Source organism: Nematocida ausubeli (genome assembly GCF_000738915.1).
Source record: "Nematocida ausubeli strain ERTm6 chromosome Unknown supercont2.5, whole genome shotgun sequence".
In the NCBI taxonomy this organism is placed as follows: Eukaryota; Fungi; Microsporidia; genus Nematocida; species Nematocida ausubeli.
This window is the reverse complement of record NW_026515638.1, coordinates 665,058-682,396: the sequence shown is the minus strand read 5'-3', so window position 1 is coordinate 682,396 and position 17,339 is coordinate 665,058. Positions and strand designations below refer to the sequence as shown.

Here is a 17,339-nt window from a genome sequence, read left to right as displayed (position 1 = left end):
CAGAGAAGTAGCAGACACGCCTTATTTTATGTTTAGCAGTAGGATCGCGATGCGCAGGGATCTTCCCGACAAGCTGTTTCTTCTGGTTGATTCAGCAGATCCTGTGACGGGAAGCAGTGCTGGGCAGACACACAGCATAAAATATAAGCAAGTAGAAAGACCCGGGGAGCTGCCACTTGCGCGAGCCCTGATGAGCTCTGCAGCACTAGGGTCCAATGAACAGAAGGAAATTGCAGACGGACTAGTGGCAAACACGTGCAGCCAAGTAGGAGACACCCGGGGGGCAAGAGCTGCAGAAGAGAGTGTATTTGTAGACAAGCTCAGCCTGTGCTACGGAGATGCAAATGCGTTCACCCATCTGATGATGGAGGAGTATGAGAGCATGCAGCAGCATCTCCAAGAAAACTTACAGTTTGTGTCCCCGCGCCGCGTGGTGGCTTTCTACGACATGCTCAAAGCTCTGCAGACATACAGGCTGCTCGAGATCCAAAACTTCATGGCGTGGGTAGAGCAAGTCGATGCAGCAGTGCTGGAAATGACACAGAACAACTGCAGCCCTGGGTTAGGCAGAAACAGAGCGCCAGGTGAAGAGTGTTCTGAGCACATACATGCTACACGCCCCAGAAGGGACGCACTGGCAAAGGACTTGCATCTGTTTAAGCATCTGGTGAGCAATGGCGCGCACCAAGTGCAGGCTCTGTTAGTCCACATGATGGATATGATAGGAATATACAAAAGAAACAGCGGCCAGCTTCAAAAAGGCATTTCTTTCAGTATAGAAGGTGCAGAGTGGGAGATTAACGAAACGTTCTCTCTCCTCACATCCAAAATAGAAGAGTTTCGGGCAGACAGGGCCCTTCACACACAGGTTCACGGCATAAAGAAGGAATTGCAGAGAGCAGTGCAGCGATACTACGGCCTAGTGCAGGAGTTCGAACGCAATCTTCAAAAAGAGGCAGAAAACATTGAGAGTCTGCTGTCTGCAAAAGGCCCAACAGATAAGAGATATATGCCTGCAGCACAGGGCTTTTTAAAGAGCGGGATGGCAGTGATGGCCAGCGAGATAGAGTTTGTTGATAACGTGTCGAATGGAATTATGCAGTATATTAATACGATTAACAATAGAGCTAATGCGAAGCAGAGAATGCGCGTAAAAGACACCAAGTGTCCATTTGACCAGTATATACACCAGAAAAGAGAGCATTCAATACACCGAGCAAGAGGACAGCCAATACACCAGGAAAGAGGACAGCCATTGCAAAACAAACCACACACTGCACATACGCCTTCTTCCCACCGAGGATCTGTGCACAGCGAGAACCAGCACCCCTCCAGCAGCAGATCCCACGCGAATACTGGTGGAAGCAGGCGAGAGCAGGCTCCGCAGACCACAGAAGCACCTTCTGCAAGGATAGATCCTACGCCACCGCCTCGAACATGGGAGCAAGACATGATGCAATCCTTTGACAGCAAAGTAATTAGCGCAATTAACAATATGCCCGATGCAGCTAGGGCCAATGCTGCAGCCTGGCTAAGAAAAAGCCTTGCAGCAGGAGACATACAGCTGTCGCACGCAGCAGAGCTAGATGCGCAAAGTACTCTGCACCCAGCCAACAACTTTCTGCTGCAGCCATCTGCACAGAGAAAAGTTGCAGACCGCATACATAGCAGCAGACAGAAAGAAAAAGACGCCTCTGCAGAGATAGAATCTCTCAAAGACACACTGCGCGCTCTAAAGGACGAAACAACCAAGCTATCATCTACATATTCTACAATTGAGAGCCGCATATCCCAGGAAAGGAATACTACTGCAGAGGCGCACACCCACATTAGCTCCCTTCAGAAAGACGTGTCTGCTCTGAACAGAGACACCCAGGCGATCCTCAAGCAGATAGCACAGACTAAAACAGCTATAGAGGAGTATGAAGAGAAACAAAGCGTGCATCTTGGCAGCAGAAGGAATATGCAAGCCAAAATAGACGCTCTTCTTGAGGAAACTGGGTTTGGCGCAGGAAACACAGGTCTTCTGAAAGGCTCTCCAGATGAAAAAGGCTGCGACTCAAAAAAAAGTATAGAGCCGCTCAGAGCCATGCTGGTGCAGGAGAAGGCAGCAGTCGAAGTGGCTGCATCCCAGGCTAGCGAGGCACTGGAGCACATCGGACAGAGCACGCGCAAGGTGGATGCGCATCTGAACCAGACAGTTGCTTTTGAAAGTGCGTGTCAGGTAAACATGCTCTCAGATGCAGGCGTGTCCTCGCTCTCCCTTGCACAGACTGTGCTTTCTTCTGTGTGCAAGAGCGTAGACCAGGCTTTGCACCCAAATGCATCTGCGTCTTCAAACGGCACAGCCCAGAGCAAGTGCTTTGAGTACTCTGAAGAAGCTGCGCGTCTTCACGAAGATGCAGCAAATCACTGCAGTTACTGGCCCTTGGTGCAGGAAGGAATATGTGAGCAGGTGTCCATGGAAGATCAGTATGCACAGACACTGCAGGATCTTAGCAGCGAAATAAAGCATATTCTGGCAGAGATTGAAGAGACAGGAATAGCAAATGAGGCAGACCTGGACAGCAAGGACAAGGCCATACAAAAAATAGTGTCTGAGACAGTTAATATACGCGCACAGCTGGATGAAACCCTTACCCAGATCAGAGAAGGACTGACAAGAACAAGCACAGCCAGTGGTGCCAGTATTACTCCAAATGGCCCTGAGCACAGCAAGAAATACAAAACAGCCAGCCAGACACTTGACATGATCGGGGCCTCCGCTGCTTCCTTGGAAGAGGCAGAAAGCAGGGCGATTGCGAGAAATGTGCGTGCAGAGAAGGATCTGCAGCAGTGTCTGCAGGACCATGCAGGAGCAGAAGGAAGCGGTGCTTCATCTGTCTTCAGCGAATACCCCACTGAAGAACACACGACCACAGAATATCAGCCAGGCACAGTCGGCCAAAAAGATGAAGAACAGATAGACACCAGCACACCTGTCCCACAGCAGACAATTACTGCAGAAGAAACTCCCACTCCACCGCCTCAGGAACCGTCTATTCCTGGCACAGCAGCCACTTCTCTTGATGACCTACCCGAAAACAAGACAGAGGCCTCGAATATGCCTGAAGTACACAACGAACCTTCTGATTCGCGTGGAAAAGAGCCTGAAGCAAACACAAGCCCCTCTAAAGAGACTCTTATAAGTGAAGGTCCCACTGTCTCTGATAATCCAGCGCATATAGAAAAAACACCTCCTATAGAAGAACTGCCAGAGATAAACAGCCCACGCACAGAAGCGCTTATTTCTGAAGAGAAGTCTTCTAGCGAGACACCAGCCACCAGTAAGAGTTCTTTTGCCTCTAGTCTAGACACTCCCACTGAGACTAATATCACTCCTACAGAGACAACTATTTCTAGCGAACCTGCCATCACTTCTACAGAACACACCACCCCTACTGAGACTAATATTGTCTCTAGTGATACAGATATTCCTATTAATACTAATATTGTCTCTACAGAACCTACCACCCCTACTGAGCCTAATATTTCTATAGAGACAACTATTTCCAGTGAATCTGCCATCATTTCTACAGATCCTACCACACTTACTGAGACAAATATTCCTACTGAGCCTAATATTGCTTCTACAGATCCTACCATACCCACAGAGACAAATATTCCTACTGAGACTAATATTGTCTTTACAGAAAAAACTATCTCTAATGAACCCACTACTCCTACTGAGACAACTATTTCTAGTGAATCTGTCATTCATACAGAGACTAATATTGATTCTACAGATTCTATCCTACCCACAGAGACTAATATTCCTACTGAGCTGAATATTGTCTCTAGTGAACCTGCCATCCTTACTGAGACAACTACTCCTACAGAAACAATCATCTCTAATGAACCTACTACCCCCACAGAAACAACTATTTCTAGTAATCCTACTGCCCCTACTGAAACTAACATCTCTACAGAGACAACCATTCCTACTGAGCCTAATATTTCTGGTGATTCTGCCCCACTCACAGAGACTAATATCACTCCTACTGAGCCTAATATTGCTTTTACAGAACCTACCACACCCACAGAGACAACTACTTCTAGTGAAACTAATATTGCCTTCAGTGAACCTGCTATCACCTCTAGTGATCCTACCACACCCACTGAGACAACTACTTCTAGTGAGACAACTACTCCTAGTGAACCTACTACTGCTGAACCTACCACTACTTTTGCAAAAACTCCCACTACTACTCCATCCACTCCTGCAAAAGATGTCTCTCCATATGTTAATTCTACCGCACAGAACTCTTCAGAAGCATCTGCTATAGAGGATCCTGCATTGCAAAAGGCCAGAAAGCCCAATCGCCGTAAGAAAATCTTCAACAACCCGCTGAAATTTAAAAAACTACCACAGATAAATAGGACTGCTAATGAAGGAAACATCTTCTAAATTCCTCTCTGATTGGGCATAAACAGCCCTCCCTACTATAAAGATTCTGTTCTTTCTTTATTTATATATTTATCCATTTTTTACTATACTGCTCTTCACAGCACCCTCCTCCAAAAGAATCTGCATCTCGTCTGGAAGGTGCTCCTCTTTCTTGCTCCGGCACATCTCATCCAGCGACTCGGGAGTCTCCTTTTCCATGTTTACACCCTCTAGGCGCACGAGTGAAAGAGACGCACATCTCCGCAGCCGCATCTCCGCTTTCTTTCCCACCACGCCTATGCGGCACTCAACGCACTGCTCAAGCACTGCCATCGGGCACGCGCCCAGAACAAACAGCGACGCCTTTGCCCGGGCGACCTCCACTGTGACAGCAACTGAATGAACTGCTATCATGCTCTTCTGCACATCAATCGCAACCACTTTCATGCACTTTCCTTTAATAACCACCTGCGACTCAGATATATCTGCAATGTACACTGCGTGGTCTGGCTCCACCTCAACAACACGACACTCTCCCCTCAGCTGCTTTATCTCAATAACTCTGTGATTCATTCTGTAATGAAAGCAGAAAACTTTTGCAGTGTTATGCTGATAGTTCCCATTGGTGCAAGAGAAACCAACCTAATGTACGTGGTGGTTGGTCCGCAGAGTGAGCTTATCTTTGTCGACCCAGTGGATCCAATGAAAATAGAGGAGGCTGCAAAAAGGCATTCTGCACTAGAGGCTACAGTTGTGTCTCTCACCACGCACCACCACGAGGACCACTCGTCTGGGAACAAGGAAATAAAAAGAAGGTTTCCGCAGGCTGAAATATATGCAGGCTCTGAGAAGGCATACTGCACAAAGACATGCAAAGACGGGGATATTATTCAAGTGGGCTCTCTGCAGATCGAGTGCATGCACGTTCCGTGCCACACCCAGGATAGCTTTGCGTATGTTGTGCACGATGTCACAAAGCGCGAGCAAAAAGCAGTCTTTGTGGGGGACACTCTGTTCTACCTGGGGTGCGGACTTTTCACAGAGGGCACGGGAGAGATGATGTATGCTGCTCTTTCCCGACTTGCAGCCCTTCCTCCTGCAACGGCGGTGTACTACGGACATGAGTACCGAGAGAGTAACCTGCAATTCCGAAGAACGCTTGTCCCAGACCCAGCCTGCATTTCTCTGGAAAGAATATTTTTAACTGTAGAGGAAGAGAAAAAGCATAACTTCTACATCAACACAGAACTTGTCTCAGAAATTGAGGGTTTTAAGGGAAAGACTCCTGTTGAGAGAGTGTGTCTGCTGCGGAAGATGAAGAATGAGTTCAATGCGCAGAAGAAAAAAGAGACTAAGTAGAAGCAACGGGAACTTTTGTTTATTTCGTGCACGCGGTACACTGCTTTCGTTTCATTTTTTTAGTAGTTCAGGAGGTTTTTCTTTACTTTTTGCTATGCTGAAATGCATATTAGATACACTTTTGAATAAAAATCACATCCAAAAAGAGAGAAGCCTAAATCAAAAGTTTTCCTGGATCTTTTACTACGTGCTGTACTTTTATACATAGTAAGAGAAAGTATCGTTTAAATTTCGTTAGATTTTAAAATTTTTTATGATGTTTCCTAAGGAAGAAAAGTCTGTTAACCAAGCAGCGGCTGTTTGTAACAGAGAAGAATTAATTCTTGAAACTGCAGATGTTCATGACTATACACTTCCTGCTATATTTGAAAAGCCACAAGGAGAGGTTTTCCAGGGCAATGTATACATGAAAGTAAAACTTGACCCAATAACAGCTGTTGCACTAGCAGATAAAATATTTAGTGCTGATAATGATCTTCTTTTTACAAAGAGAATAGATGCACTTCCTTTCATTTTAAATACAGTGACTAGAAGTTTAGATATAGAAATGGATTCAAGTATCTCTCCCCATAATCAGGAGGTTTTTAAAACCATAACAAGGCGAATTATAGAGGCAAATATAGTAAATTACCTAAAAACCCTTGATCTACCAATCCTGCAAACAAAAGATAGCGCCCGCAATCAGAGAGATTTTATTATCACTTTAATAAATACGCTATGCAATGATGGTTTGCAAAACGCCATACAGCTTGCACAAAATAATATCAACAGTTGGTACACATATATACTATTGCATTCTGAGCTAAAAACTGACAGCTATCTTTTGTATGCATTCAGAGTTATAAATGAAAATACGTTCACAAACCCGTGCACACACGACGCACTAATAGAGAGTCTATTTTATTTTTTAGCATACTTGGACGAGAACGGGTGCAAAGTCCAAGATTTAGATCTTTTTGAGAAGAGACCAGACGGAGTGTACAACATAGACTATGCAATAGATATACTCATTAGACTTCGGGTTATCTTGGATCAGTATACTGAAAAAAACAACATAAGGTCTTTTTTGCTAACAGATTACGAGAAGCAGCTTCTTTTTGAGCTTTCCCGCTCGGACTCTTTAGTACTTTGCGTGCTTAATGCCATTCGCGAAATTACAAAGGATGCAGAGAAATACATCGACTATGAAGCCTTGGTGGCCCAGAATAACAGCTCTTCTATTTCTTTAGCTTTTATTAAAAATCCAACAGGATTTAAGTATAGAGAAAAAACCATTGACTCTAGAATGAATGCATTCTTTAAAACTTGCCATGATTTGCCAGAATCAGCTAAGGAATACATTAAAGCAAGAATTAACTTATTTAAGAAGATGGTAGCCAAGCCTGTCGCCCTTCCTAAGAGAAACATGAGTATTGTTCGAAAAGGAATAAGTTTCTTTGGAGTTTTAACAAGCGTATTCACAGCATACAATCTTTTCAGATCCTCCTCCACGGAGTCTATATTGTAAAGAGGATCTATTTAATAAATGAGCTTTCTATGCATGCCGTTATATTTAATGGGTTGGCCATAAAACTACTATAATATTTACAAAGTATCTCTATAGGGCAAGAGCAATAGTACATATAACCCGAATTAAGTTCAACAAAATATCTTCTTGTGTCGGTGTAATATTTTCTTTATTTCAGTGTTCTTAGTGTAGTATTATATTTGTTTGTGACAGCCTTTTGTTATGTCTATTTTTTTAAATTTCTAAACCTCTGCAGAAATAAAATATATTTTTATGTCTACATACAATATACTGAAGAGTACAAAAACATCAAAAAAAGACGAAGGAACAGGAAAATGCAAAAGATGCACATAAAAAATCGGCTATGAAAGGGAGGGTTTGAGCAGCAGCAAACAGCCTGCTTTAAGACAACACATTGCAGGAAGAAAGGAAAGAACCATGCGACAACAGCAAACAAACAAAAAGACATACATATGGAGGGAAATAAACAAAGGCATGTACACCATGAAAAGCGCACTAGTTGCAAACTCAACAGCAAGACTGAAAAGCGTGTTTGAGCAGGTCAAAGAGCTTCTTGCCTCAGAGGAGAAGAGCAAGCTCCAGGAGGCCTTCCACCTGATATCCATGAAGGGCCTCTCACACAAGGAAAAGGCGCACGTGTTCCCGCAGATTCTGAGCATGATAGGGCACTCTGCGATAGAAATAAAGTGTCTCGCATACTCCTTCATCCTGCGCTCTGTGCGAAGTGACTCGTCTCTTCTGATCCTTGCAGTAAACTCGCTTATGCAGGAGATGAACTCGGGGCACGAGGGCACCGGCCCGTCTCCGGCACTGCGCGCTGCGCTGGCAATCGACTTTATCTCAAAGATAGCAGACGCAGAGTTTCTGAACCACTTCACACACGAAATAGAAAAAAGATACTCCTCAGAGTCCGACATTGTCAAAAAGTCAGCTCTTCTTGCAGCACCCACGCTGGTCAGGGTGTTTGGCGAGACAAAGCTGGAGCGGATTAAGCAGTGTCTGCAGGAAAAGAGCCCAGTGGTTCTGAGCGCAGCCATATCCGCAATTGTTGCAATAGAAGAGGCCAAGCCGTATACCTTTAGCAGCGAGGACGTGTCTGCCTGCTTTCGAACACTGTGCGCGCATAGACAGAGCATAGAGGAGGCAGCCGGAAACTTTGCGCTTCTTTTCTCTCAGCTGTGCCGGCTGCTGCGCATCCACCCGTCGTCTGATGCAGTGGAGGTGGCTGCGCAGGTGCTGGAGTTTCTTCCGCTGTGCGCGCTCCGAGAGCTTGCAATCATAAACAAAGGCGCGCTCTCTCTTGCAATGGTAGAGAAGATTGCAAACAGCCTCATAAGCTACATAGGAACCCGGCACAAGACAGACGCACTTGAGTCAATTCTTCTCCTTCTGCAGAAGCACACAATTAAGCTGGAGACAGACCCGTTCATAATCACGCACGAGGACACGCAGAGAGAGAAGATACAAAAGCTGTACATTCTCTCCCTGATCGGCAGCCCAGAAGGATGCGAAGAGATCTCCGCGTGCATTCGGGACAGAGAGTGCGTGCACCACGCGATCACGCTGCTTCTTGAGCTGGACATTCTGACGCCCAACCACATAAAGCTTGGGTTCCAGTACAGCCAGTCCTCCACCCTGAGGGCCATCTACAGCAAGCACCCGCTCCCAGAGAAGTACACTGAAGCAATCAAAGGCATTCTGGGCCGCATGGAGAACGTGCTGGAGAAGGAGGTGTATCTCTTTTTAGCAGGGTACTACCTGAGCAGTATTCCAGACGAGGTAAACCGCATCCGAAGAATCCGAAGCTCCTCAAGCGGCGTGCTTTACGGAAAGCAGGAGGAGCGAGAAAAGCCAGAAGAGCACCTGGAGGAGTATATGTACTTCCTGCTGAACATGCACACGCGGGGAATCCTGTCCAAGGAGGAGTGCATACAGCAGGCACAGACAGCCTTTTCTGAGGAGATGTTCCTCTTTAACAAGTTTATGCATCTAATTGACCTTCCAGACAGGAAGCATCTTCTTGAGCTGATAGCATACAAGAGGGTTCTCTACAAAATAACAGGGCAGCACTGGATTTAAAGAGGGATGCATGGAATAAATGTTAAGCTGGTTTACATGGACATATATTATAAATTTACTATTTATTAAAGCTCTTTGCGTGATTTTGGTATATAAACCAAGCTGCATAAATCAAATATATTTTAAGCTGGGTTGCCATCTGACTTGCATATATATAAGAATAGGCCTTCTGCAAACTATAAAGTATGAGCTTTTCTTTTGTAAAGTAGAAGCCCAGTTTAGATGCTCTAGAGACGCACTACACCCAGACAAAAGAGTTGTTTTAACAGCAGTGTGTGTTAGGAAGAGGCAACGCATCTACACAAAAATGATCATTAGTACAGCCAGTGCATGTTTTATGTAATGTTTTCTAAAAAGATCCACATAATTAAAAGTATAGACTGGCCTGCAGCATAGAGGTGTTTTATGGCGATTTTTTGACAGCCAGATGCATGCCATAATTTTTTATTAGAGCTGTCATAGAGTAAAGGATGATCATTTAGAGTATTATTTTAAGTCACTAGCAGGAAAGAATTTAATTTGGCCCGCCATCTGAATATACTTTGCAGAAAAGAAGAAATCTGCAGCTATTGCGCATAGAATATGGAGAGAATCAATTTGATTACGGATGCAAGGTGACTGCATGCACAGACACTCACCTAATACAGTAAAATTGTTTCAAATAAATAAACGGATCAACTTTTTGAGTTATATTCGGGTGATGTGTGCTAATCACACAGAATGCTATAAAGAATCTGGTACTTTCTAGACAGCGCTAATTAAAAGAAAATAAAATATAAAATGACAGCTTATGATGGATTTATAAGTAGATATAGAGCCATGCAGTTTGCAGAAAAGATGAAGATGTGCGTATTTGTTTCGATGTGTGTGCTTGTAAGCCTCTGCTACAGCCTATGCACGCAAAGTGATATGGACTATGGAAAGTTCCTAGCGAGGTCTATGAAAGATAGAACTTATCGCTCACTGTGGGGAAAGACGACATATATTGTCAACTCGCCATCAGGCTCAAGTAAAGGGCAGGGATTAAATAGATCTAAGAAATGTGAGAGTTTGTGCACCTTCTGCACTAAACTTAAAGACAGAATCAAAGATATATTTTACACTATAAGATCAAGCAAGACATACCTCGTAATGATTATAGTGACAACATATGTCTTATCATTTCTGATAGTCTTAGGCATGTTCGTGCATGTGATGAACACAAGGCACATACTAGCGCTGAGGGAGTGCAACAAATATATACTGAGTGGCGCAATGACATGCTATACAGAGAACAATATGAGGTTTGAGCTTCTGAAGATCATGGGGTACAACATAATAGACTACAGCAACACAGTGGGCGAGGACCTGCTCCGACCTGTGTGCTCAGAGACAGCAGGCGTATACACTGAAAACCCGAATGGCTGGATAATGTCAGCAATGCGTAATGTTACTGATATATTTCTCAAGCAGGTTGTAAGCCCCGTTTTCCGATATGTTGACAAAAACTGCACACTAGCTAGCACCAGCATACCTTCCAGGCAAGAGATCCGTGATTTTGCTGTACTTCTAAACGCTGGCGTGCGCAATGAAGTTGGCTGTGCAGCAGCCATAGCCATGGGCGTTCTTGATCCGAAAACGTATAGCGACTTTATATCTGAAGAGGAAATAGAATATGGGCAGATGTGCTGGGCCTATAATGCAACAAGCGTCTAGTGTGCTGGAAAAGAGTCGTTTGCCTATCCATCTACTCGAGACCTCCTGCTCAGCCTTCTCTGCAGGTGCAGATATGTGAAGACAGATATTATTGGCTATTCTCAGAGATTCCAGGCGCTGCATGCTCTTTAGCTATTTTTCTCCTGGCATTTCAGTAATTTGAATTTTGTGCCAAAAATGCAGAATGAGACTTTGGCAAAGATCTTTATGCAAACAGTGCTGAAGAAGCCAGTGCGTAGAAAGATATATGAGAAAAGAAATGTTCTCTTAAAGCAAAACAACTCAGAAGGGCTTGTATCCATAAAAGCATTTGTGTGCTCTTTTATAATAGGCTTTATTTCTACATATTTTATAGTCTGCTGGATAAAGGGAAGTGAGCTTCCATATTGACTGCTGCACGCAGTGGCCCAGGCGCAGAACCCAGCAAGAGATGCAGCGGCTCTGCTGGAGTGCGCTGCTGTTTCATATAATAAAGGCATTTGAATTTGAACACCCCTCGATTAAAAGGCTAATATTTTATTGTTATAATAGTACATGCTCTGGACATGCCACATTCAGGGTATGCGTCTTGGAAAATAGAAAGTTACACAGCATGTACACAGAGTCTGCAAAAACATCTTTTTCCAGCACATCTAGTACCCATGCCCCACAGTCCAGATCCATGCGATTAAGCACAGCCTGCAGTTCGTCTGAGCCAGCCAAGTGTTTTTGCAGATACACAGAAAGACCGTCTAGAGAAACAAGAGCAGTATTCAGAAGATGCGCGTTCTCATCTATAAAGAACCCGCTGCACACAAGGGAGAGAAGATATCTCCATATCTCAGACAATCTCTGCATCCGCGTCTGCGATAGTATATGATGGCCACCAGGCATATTTGCTATTTTAAGGATAATCTCCAGCTGGCCGTTTGATATCACGGACATGATGTCAGGCTTGGAAAGAATGGGAGAGCTTAGAAGCTTAGCTACTTTTTTTGATATTTTGGCAAATCCAGGCTGCAATAAACGGGCGCCTGCGCCCGGGTCTGCAAGAACACCTCTTGCTTTGTCCTCTTTTAGGACATTCCAGAGCGTCAGCATGGCTTTGTAGACATATTTGTACTTGAACGAGAGCATCTCCAGTGGAAGCGTTTCTAGCAACACTGCAAGAAGAGGAGCAGTGCCTTCTGACACGTGCAGAGTGCTGGACTTCCCCAGAAAGAGAAGCGCGCTGTAGTATATGTCTGCGAACGCATCAAATTTTATTCGGGTTTTTCCGCATGGACAGAAGATGTTCTGGTGCACCGCACAGTGCGGGTGTGATACACAAGCACCCCTTCGCACAGCGTAGCTGTCCTGCATGTCGATAGATGGATATGCATACGCACTGGTGTGTGCTTTGCAGTTTTCCAAACAGATTATTTTGCTCTTTACCGTCTCCTCGACTTTTAATATGCTGTGCACATCCTCAGCATGCCCACTTCCCTCCTCTTCACCAGAAAGACCTTTTTGGCCTTTCATCTGCGTAATGCAGCGCTCCACAGTGTCAGCAAGAATAGCCTCGTACGATCGAATGACTTTTTTTTCTATTTCTGGGATCTCCTTGGATGACACCTCCTCCACTCTCTTAGAAATCCAGTGGGTCATAATTGTCCGAAGCTGCTTTTCAATAAGAGCCACCTCTAAGCAGGAGAAAACACTTCTCATAGAGACAGATGTGCACGTGGCTCCTTTTAAGTGCGCCATGGCCTCGATCAGCTCCTGGTTTGTCCGCACCCCATTTACATACATTTCATTGAGCACCACAGAGACCTCCAAAATACCGCTTGTTTCAACAATCTTGGCAGATGCTTTGCACTTTGCTTCCGTTCTTCTTTTCTTCTGCTCAAGTATGTTAATAATCTCAGGAAGTATATCAGCCTTTTTTGGCTCAATATACACTGCAATTATGGTACTTGGGGCATCTCCTGCTGCATTTGCAATGTGAACAACCTGCTCGTACGGGTAGCACACAATGACATAGTACATCCGAAGCTTGTGCGTGTCCTCTGCCTTCTGACCCAGCTCCTTTACAATGTCCTCCCAGAGATTTTTCTCGTCCACTGCCTGCAGCCCTCCGCTGGAAAAGACAAGGTCCATGATGTTTTTTGTCAGGACAAAGTTGTGCGGCAGCAGCCTTGGAAGCCCAAGCACTTTGTTCAGCTTTGCGTGCTGCTTCATGGGGTCAAGCGTAAAGTCAATTAAAGGAAGAATTGCTGTGGATAGAATTACCGCGTGCTTAAGCTGTGATGTCTGCGCGCTGTGATAGACTGTGCTTTGAAGAGGGTTGTATGCAGTGCGCGTTGCGCTTCCATGTAGAGACTCCCCAGAGAAGGAGGTGCCCGCGGCCTTGTGCACGCCGAGACCTGTGCGCATGCGAAAGCCTCCGACTGAGTCCTCACTGCCCACCCCCATACTGCAGCTGCTTGCAGAAGTATTTGCAGATAGATAGCTGAGCGAGTCTGGCGCTGGAAAAGAGCCGATGCCTCCATGGAGAGCCAGCCCATTTGCGAACATGCCGCCCTGTCCGTTGAGTAGTGTGGCTGACGGGCTTCTTTTCTGCTGCGGCTCTCTTCCTCCCATCCCCGCCCCATACATGCGCACACTTGCCAAAGGAGACTCCTCTGCATAGCTAGATAAATCCGCTCCATGTGAAAGGCCCTGGCCCATAACCCGGATGGGCGCAATCTCCTGCTCGTGCGCTGCAAAACCCTGCTCGCTTCTGCGCGGACTCTCTCTTTCCGCATAGTCTGGATATGTCGCTTTTAAAAAATCACCCTCTCCTCCGGCACTCTGCAGTCCGCCTGGCTGCATATCCCCCACTCTTTTTGTGATGTCAATATCCCATAGATCTCCCTGCGCTGTGCCATTGAAAGAAAACGCATTCCCCAGCGGAACCGGAATCACTTTCTTGGAGTGCACAGGCTGGCTGGGCGCCTCCCGGGCCATGGACAGTGGCGCCAATCCAGATAGTCCATACGAAAGACTTTCTATTTTTTGAATTTTTCTGGGAGAATCCCCCTCAGAGGAGAACAGAGGCCCACTCTTAGGCACAAAGAACCCATCACGCACGCGCTTGCTGCCTAGCTCCGCCCCAACCAACGGAGAGGAGCTGAACTGCCGCGCTTCAGAAAAAGAAGATGGCGATGCATGCTGTTTGCCGATCTCACTCGCCCTATCTATACTTATATTTGTGTAGTACGTCGGCCTTTTTGTGTATCTTGCCTTTGACAGAAACGCATCACTTATGCTTATCTTTTTGCTCTCTTTTTTTCTCTCACACTCTTCACACCCTGCACAGCTCTTTCCTCCATGCATTTGATTTTTACTATTTTGCTTTTCATTTATACAGACCCCGGGGGCCTCCCAACATGTTGCCTACGCATCTAGCATCAATGTAGGCTCTTTAGCTCAGGGGTAGAGCGTTGCTCTCGTAAAGCAAAGGTCAGTGGTTCGAATCTGCTAAGAGCCTTTTTTTCTTCTTTCCCCATGCAAATTCTTTTTCAGCTTCCAAAAAACCTCACTGTCGCAAGCCTCCCCAAAAATGCGTCAATTGGCACAGAGTTCACTGTCGATGGCACCTCGTACCACATTGAGCTTGGAGTAACCCCAGACGCAGGTGTTCTTGTAGGCGGGGTTCTTCACAAAATAGATGCGCTCTACATTGTCAAGCCGAAGTAAATCTTTCTTTGTTTTCTTGTATACACTTTCTTATATGGGGCTAAACAAGCACATCATTCCAATACTTTCTTATTCTATGCAGGGTATCTATTCTATGCAGAGCATTAAGTACAGCATGCCTTAATACAGAAGCTAAAAATGGCAGTCCTGTGCATCTGTCTGCAGAAAGCATGCCCTGGCCTGCAACTGCGCATTTCTGCCTTTTCTTGCGCTCTGGTTAAATCTGCATATTTTATTTTTTCTAATGGAAGACCTACGGCAGTACAGGATTGAGAAAGACTATGCTGTGAGTAAAGACACAATGCGGAGATTTCTTTTCACATTTGAGAGCTCTGGAACGCTAAAGTACATGGCGCAGATAAAAGCACTTTCGAAAACAAAGGCAATCAGCATCAATGTGTCTGACATCCTTGAGGACGGAAACACTGACCTGTATGCGGATGTGCTAAACAACACCGCCAGATACAGAGAGATTGTGTATGAAATTGTGGATGAGATGCTGAGGGCAGAGGAGATAGAGATGCCAAAGGAGGATCTTTTTTTTGAGCATCGAAAGGCCCGGGTGATGGAGAGATACCCAAACAAGTCTGTCTTTGAGGTGCTTACTAAAAGCATTCTTCGCTACTACAGCGTGAACATATACCGAACAGACCTGCTCTCTTTCAACGATGTGACACCAGACGTGATTGGGTCTCTTGTCTGCATTCGGGGAATAATAAGCAAGGCGTCGGACGTGCACCCATCTATTTCTGTGGCGGTTTTCATGTGCGACTCATGCACCTCTGAGGTGTTTCAGGAGGTGGAGGGCGAGACCTTCCTCCCGCTGTCAGAGTGCCAGTCTGAAAAATGCAGAGCTGGAAGAACAAAGGGAACACTGCACCTGCAGACGCGGCCATCAAAGTTCCGCTCAAAGCAGGTCTTTCGGGTGCAGGAACTCTCTGCTGAGGTTGAGCCAGGGCGAGTTCCCCGGTCTCTTACAGTGGAGGTGTACGACGAGCTTGTTCGAACAGCAGTTCCTGGCACTGAGGTGCTTGTTTCTGGAGTGTTCCTTCCAAAGCCAAACGAAGGAATCCAGAAGATGCGCATGGGCCTGCTGAGTGACACGTACATACTTGGATCATATGTGCGCCCGATCAAAAAAGCATCAGTGCGCGCAGCCCGGCCTACAAGCGAAAACACAGATGAAAACAGAGCATCCGGAGAAGAAGCTGTTTCCCCGGTGAGCGAGCAGCAGGAGATAGCTCCTGAAGAGGAAGAAAACTCCCCGGGCATGGTTGACCTGATGGCCTCCTCAATAGCACCTGAGATATCAGGAATGGAGGACATAAAAAAGCTGCTTCTTCTGATGCTCATTGGAGGAGACACCTGCACTGAAGGCGGGCTAAGAATAAGAGGAGAAATTAACGTCCTTTTGGTCGGAGACCCTGGTGTGGCAAAAAGTCAGCTTTTGAAGGCAGTATGCAGGCTCTCGCCCAGAGGCATATTTACAACGGGAAAGGGAGCAAGTGGGGCAGGTTTGACAGCATGCGTGTCGCGAGACTCGGAGACAGGAGAGCACATTCTTGAAGGTGGTGCTTTGGTCATGAGCGATGGCGGTATCTGCTGCATTGATGAGTTCGACAAAATGCACGAAAGCGACAGATCCTGCGTGCACGAAGCAATGGAGCAGCATAGAATAAGCATATCCAAGGCTGGTATAAACACAACACTCAACGCAAGATGCTCAGTTCTTGCAGCTGCTAACCCCATTAAGGGGCGGTATGTTGAGAAGAAGGGCATTGCCTGGAACGCAGGGCTTCCAAGTGCTCTTATCTCCAGGTTTGACGCAGTGAAGGTCATTCAAGACATAGCTGGAAAGGGCGATGTTGAGATATGCAAGCATATTCTTGGAGTGCACAAAAGAAAAGGCGCAATTACAGGCGTTCTCCCAATTGAGAAGCTGGCCGCTGAGATAAACAAGTGCAAGGTCATTGAGCCTTCCTTAGGAGAAGGCGTGCAGGAAAGAATCGTCTCTGCATACTCGCTTGAAAGAGCAAAGGATGCAAAAATGCTTGGGAAGGGGCTTCCGGGCACAGCAAGGCGCGTTTTGTCAGTGCTTCGTTTTTCGCAGGCGCTTGCAAAGGCACACAGAAGAAAAACGGTCACTATACAGGATGTTGAGGAGGTTCTTCGCCTTTTGGGGTGCGATTCGCTCAGTATATACGATATAATCATGAAAATGGAAGGCGGTAATAATGAATCCTATAAGGTAATCGAGCTGGATTGCATTTACAAAGAAGCCAGCCGCTTTGACATGGCCGAGATAGATGAGTGCATCCGCCAGCAGGTAGATATCGGTGCGTGGTCTTTGAATGGGGACAAACTCACTATTTTTACATAATTATTATTCGTTTGCTCACTAATAAATCTTTATTACACAAATTACTCTGACTTTTTAAGTAGACTCTGTACTATGCTATTGCAGCACCCAATTTTCATATACAGCACAATTATACGATATTCATATCTGGATAGCCATCAATTGGCACTGTATGTAAAGACCTAGCGAATATT

The 17,339-nt window shown here is 45.7% G+C and overlaps 10 protein-coding genes and 1 non-coding gene across 11 annotated transcripts; 9 read left to right on the top strand and 2 right to left on the bottom strand.

The window, feature by feature from the left end:
* Positions 1 to 4,447, top strand: NESG_02359 (uncharacterized protein; the record flags this gene model as incomplete). Its single annotated transcript, XM_053049963.1, has 1 exon — positions 1 to 4,447. A coding segment is annotated over one exon (4,447 nt), but the record flags the coding sequence as incomplete, so codon positions are not given.
* A 69-nt stretch (positions 4,448 to 4,516) lies between these two features.
* On the bottom strand, positions 4,517 to 4,999 carry NESG_02358 (uncharacterized protein; the record flags this gene model as incomplete). Its single annotated transcript, XM_053049962.1, has 1 exon — positions 4,517 to 4,999. The coding sequence occupies one exon, from the start codon at positions 4,997 to 4,999 to the stop codon at positions 4,517 to 4,519; it is 483 nt and encodes a 160-aa protein (XP_052904133.1).
* Positions 5,000 to 5,032: 33 nt separating this feature from the next.
* Positions 5,033 to 5,785, top strand: NESG_02357 (uncharacterized protein; the record flags this gene model as incomplete). The annotated part of the gene is made up of 1 exon (XM_053049961.1): positions 5,033 to 5,785. One exon carries the CDS (start codon positions 5,033 to 5,035, stop codon positions 5,783 to 5,785), a length of 753 nt encoding a protein of 250 aa, XP_052904132.1.
* Positions 5,786 to 6,041: 256 nt separating this feature from the next.
* Positions 6,042 to 7,292, top strand: NESG_02356 (uncharacterized protein; the record flags this gene model as incomplete). The annotated part of the gene is made up of 1 exon (XM_053049960.1): positions 6,042 to 7,292. The coding sequence occupies one exon, from the start codon at positions 6,042 to 6,044 to the stop codon at positions 7,290 to 7,292; it is 1,251 nt and encodes a 416-aa protein (XP_052904131.1).
* Positions 7,293 to 7,730: 438 nt separating this feature from the next.
* On the top strand, positions 7,731 to 9,392 carry NESG_02355 (uncharacterized protein; the record flags this gene model as incomplete). Its single annotated transcript, XM_053049959.1, has 1 exon — positions 7,731 to 9,392. The coding sequence occupies one exon, from the start codon at positions 7,731 to 7,733 to the stop codon at positions 9,390 to 9,392; it is 1,662 nt and encodes a 553-aa protein (XP_052904130.1).
* Positions 9,393 to 10,172: 780 nt separating this feature from the next.
* On the top strand, positions 10,173 to 11,087 carry NESG_02354 (uncharacterized protein; the record flags this gene model as incomplete). The annotated part of the gene is made up of 1 exon (XM_053049958.1): positions 10,173 to 11,087. The coding sequence occupies one exon, from the start codon at positions 10,173 to 10,175 to the stop codon at positions 11,085 to 11,087; it is 915 nt and encodes a 304-aa protein (XP_052904129.1).
* A 177-nt stretch (positions 11,088 to 11,264) lies between these two features.
* On the top strand, positions 11,265 to 11,477 carry NESG_02353 (uncharacterized protein; the record flags this gene model as incomplete). The annotated part of the gene is made up of 1 exon (XM_053049957.1): positions 11,265 to 11,477. The coding sequence occupies one exon, from the start codon at positions 11,265 to 11,267 to the stop codon at positions 11,475 to 11,477; it is 213 nt and encodes a 70-aa protein (XP_052904128.1).
* A 132-nt stretch (positions 11,478 to 11,609) lies between these two features.
* Positions 11,610 to 14,423, bottom strand: NESG_02352 (uncharacterized protein; the record flags this gene model as incomplete). The annotated part of the gene is made up of 1 exon (XM_053049956.1): positions 11,610 to 14,423. The coding sequence occupies one exon, from the start codon at positions 14,421 to 14,423 to the stop codon at positions 11,610 to 11,612; it is 2,814 nt and encodes a 937-aa protein (XP_052904127.1).
* Positions 14,424 to 14,505: 82 nt separating this feature from the next.
* NESG_02351 lies at positions 14,506 to 14,577 on the top strand. Its single transcript has one exon. It is a non-coding gene; the product is annotated as a tRNA-Thr (tRNA).
* Positions 14,578 to 14,594: 17 nt separating this feature from the next.
* NESG_02350 (uncharacterized protein) lies at positions 14,595 to 14,786 on the top strand (the record flags this gene model as incomplete). Its single annotated transcript, XM_053049955.1, has 1 exon — positions 14,595 to 14,786. One exon carries the CDS (start codon positions 14,595 to 14,597, stop codon positions 14,784 to 14,786), a length of 192 nt encoding a protein of 63 aa, XP_052904126.1.
* Positions 14,787 to 15,030: 244 nt separating this feature from the next.
* On the top strand, positions 15,031 to 17,166 carry NESG_02349 (uncharacterized protein; the record flags this gene model as incomplete). Its single annotated transcript, XM_053049954.1, has 1 exon — positions 15,031 to 17,166. The coding sequence occupies one exon, from the start codon at positions 15,031 to 15,033 to the stop codon at positions 17,164 to 17,166; it is 2,136 nt and encodes a 711-aa protein (XP_052904125.1).
* Positions 17,167 to 17,339: the final 173 nt, after the last annotated feature.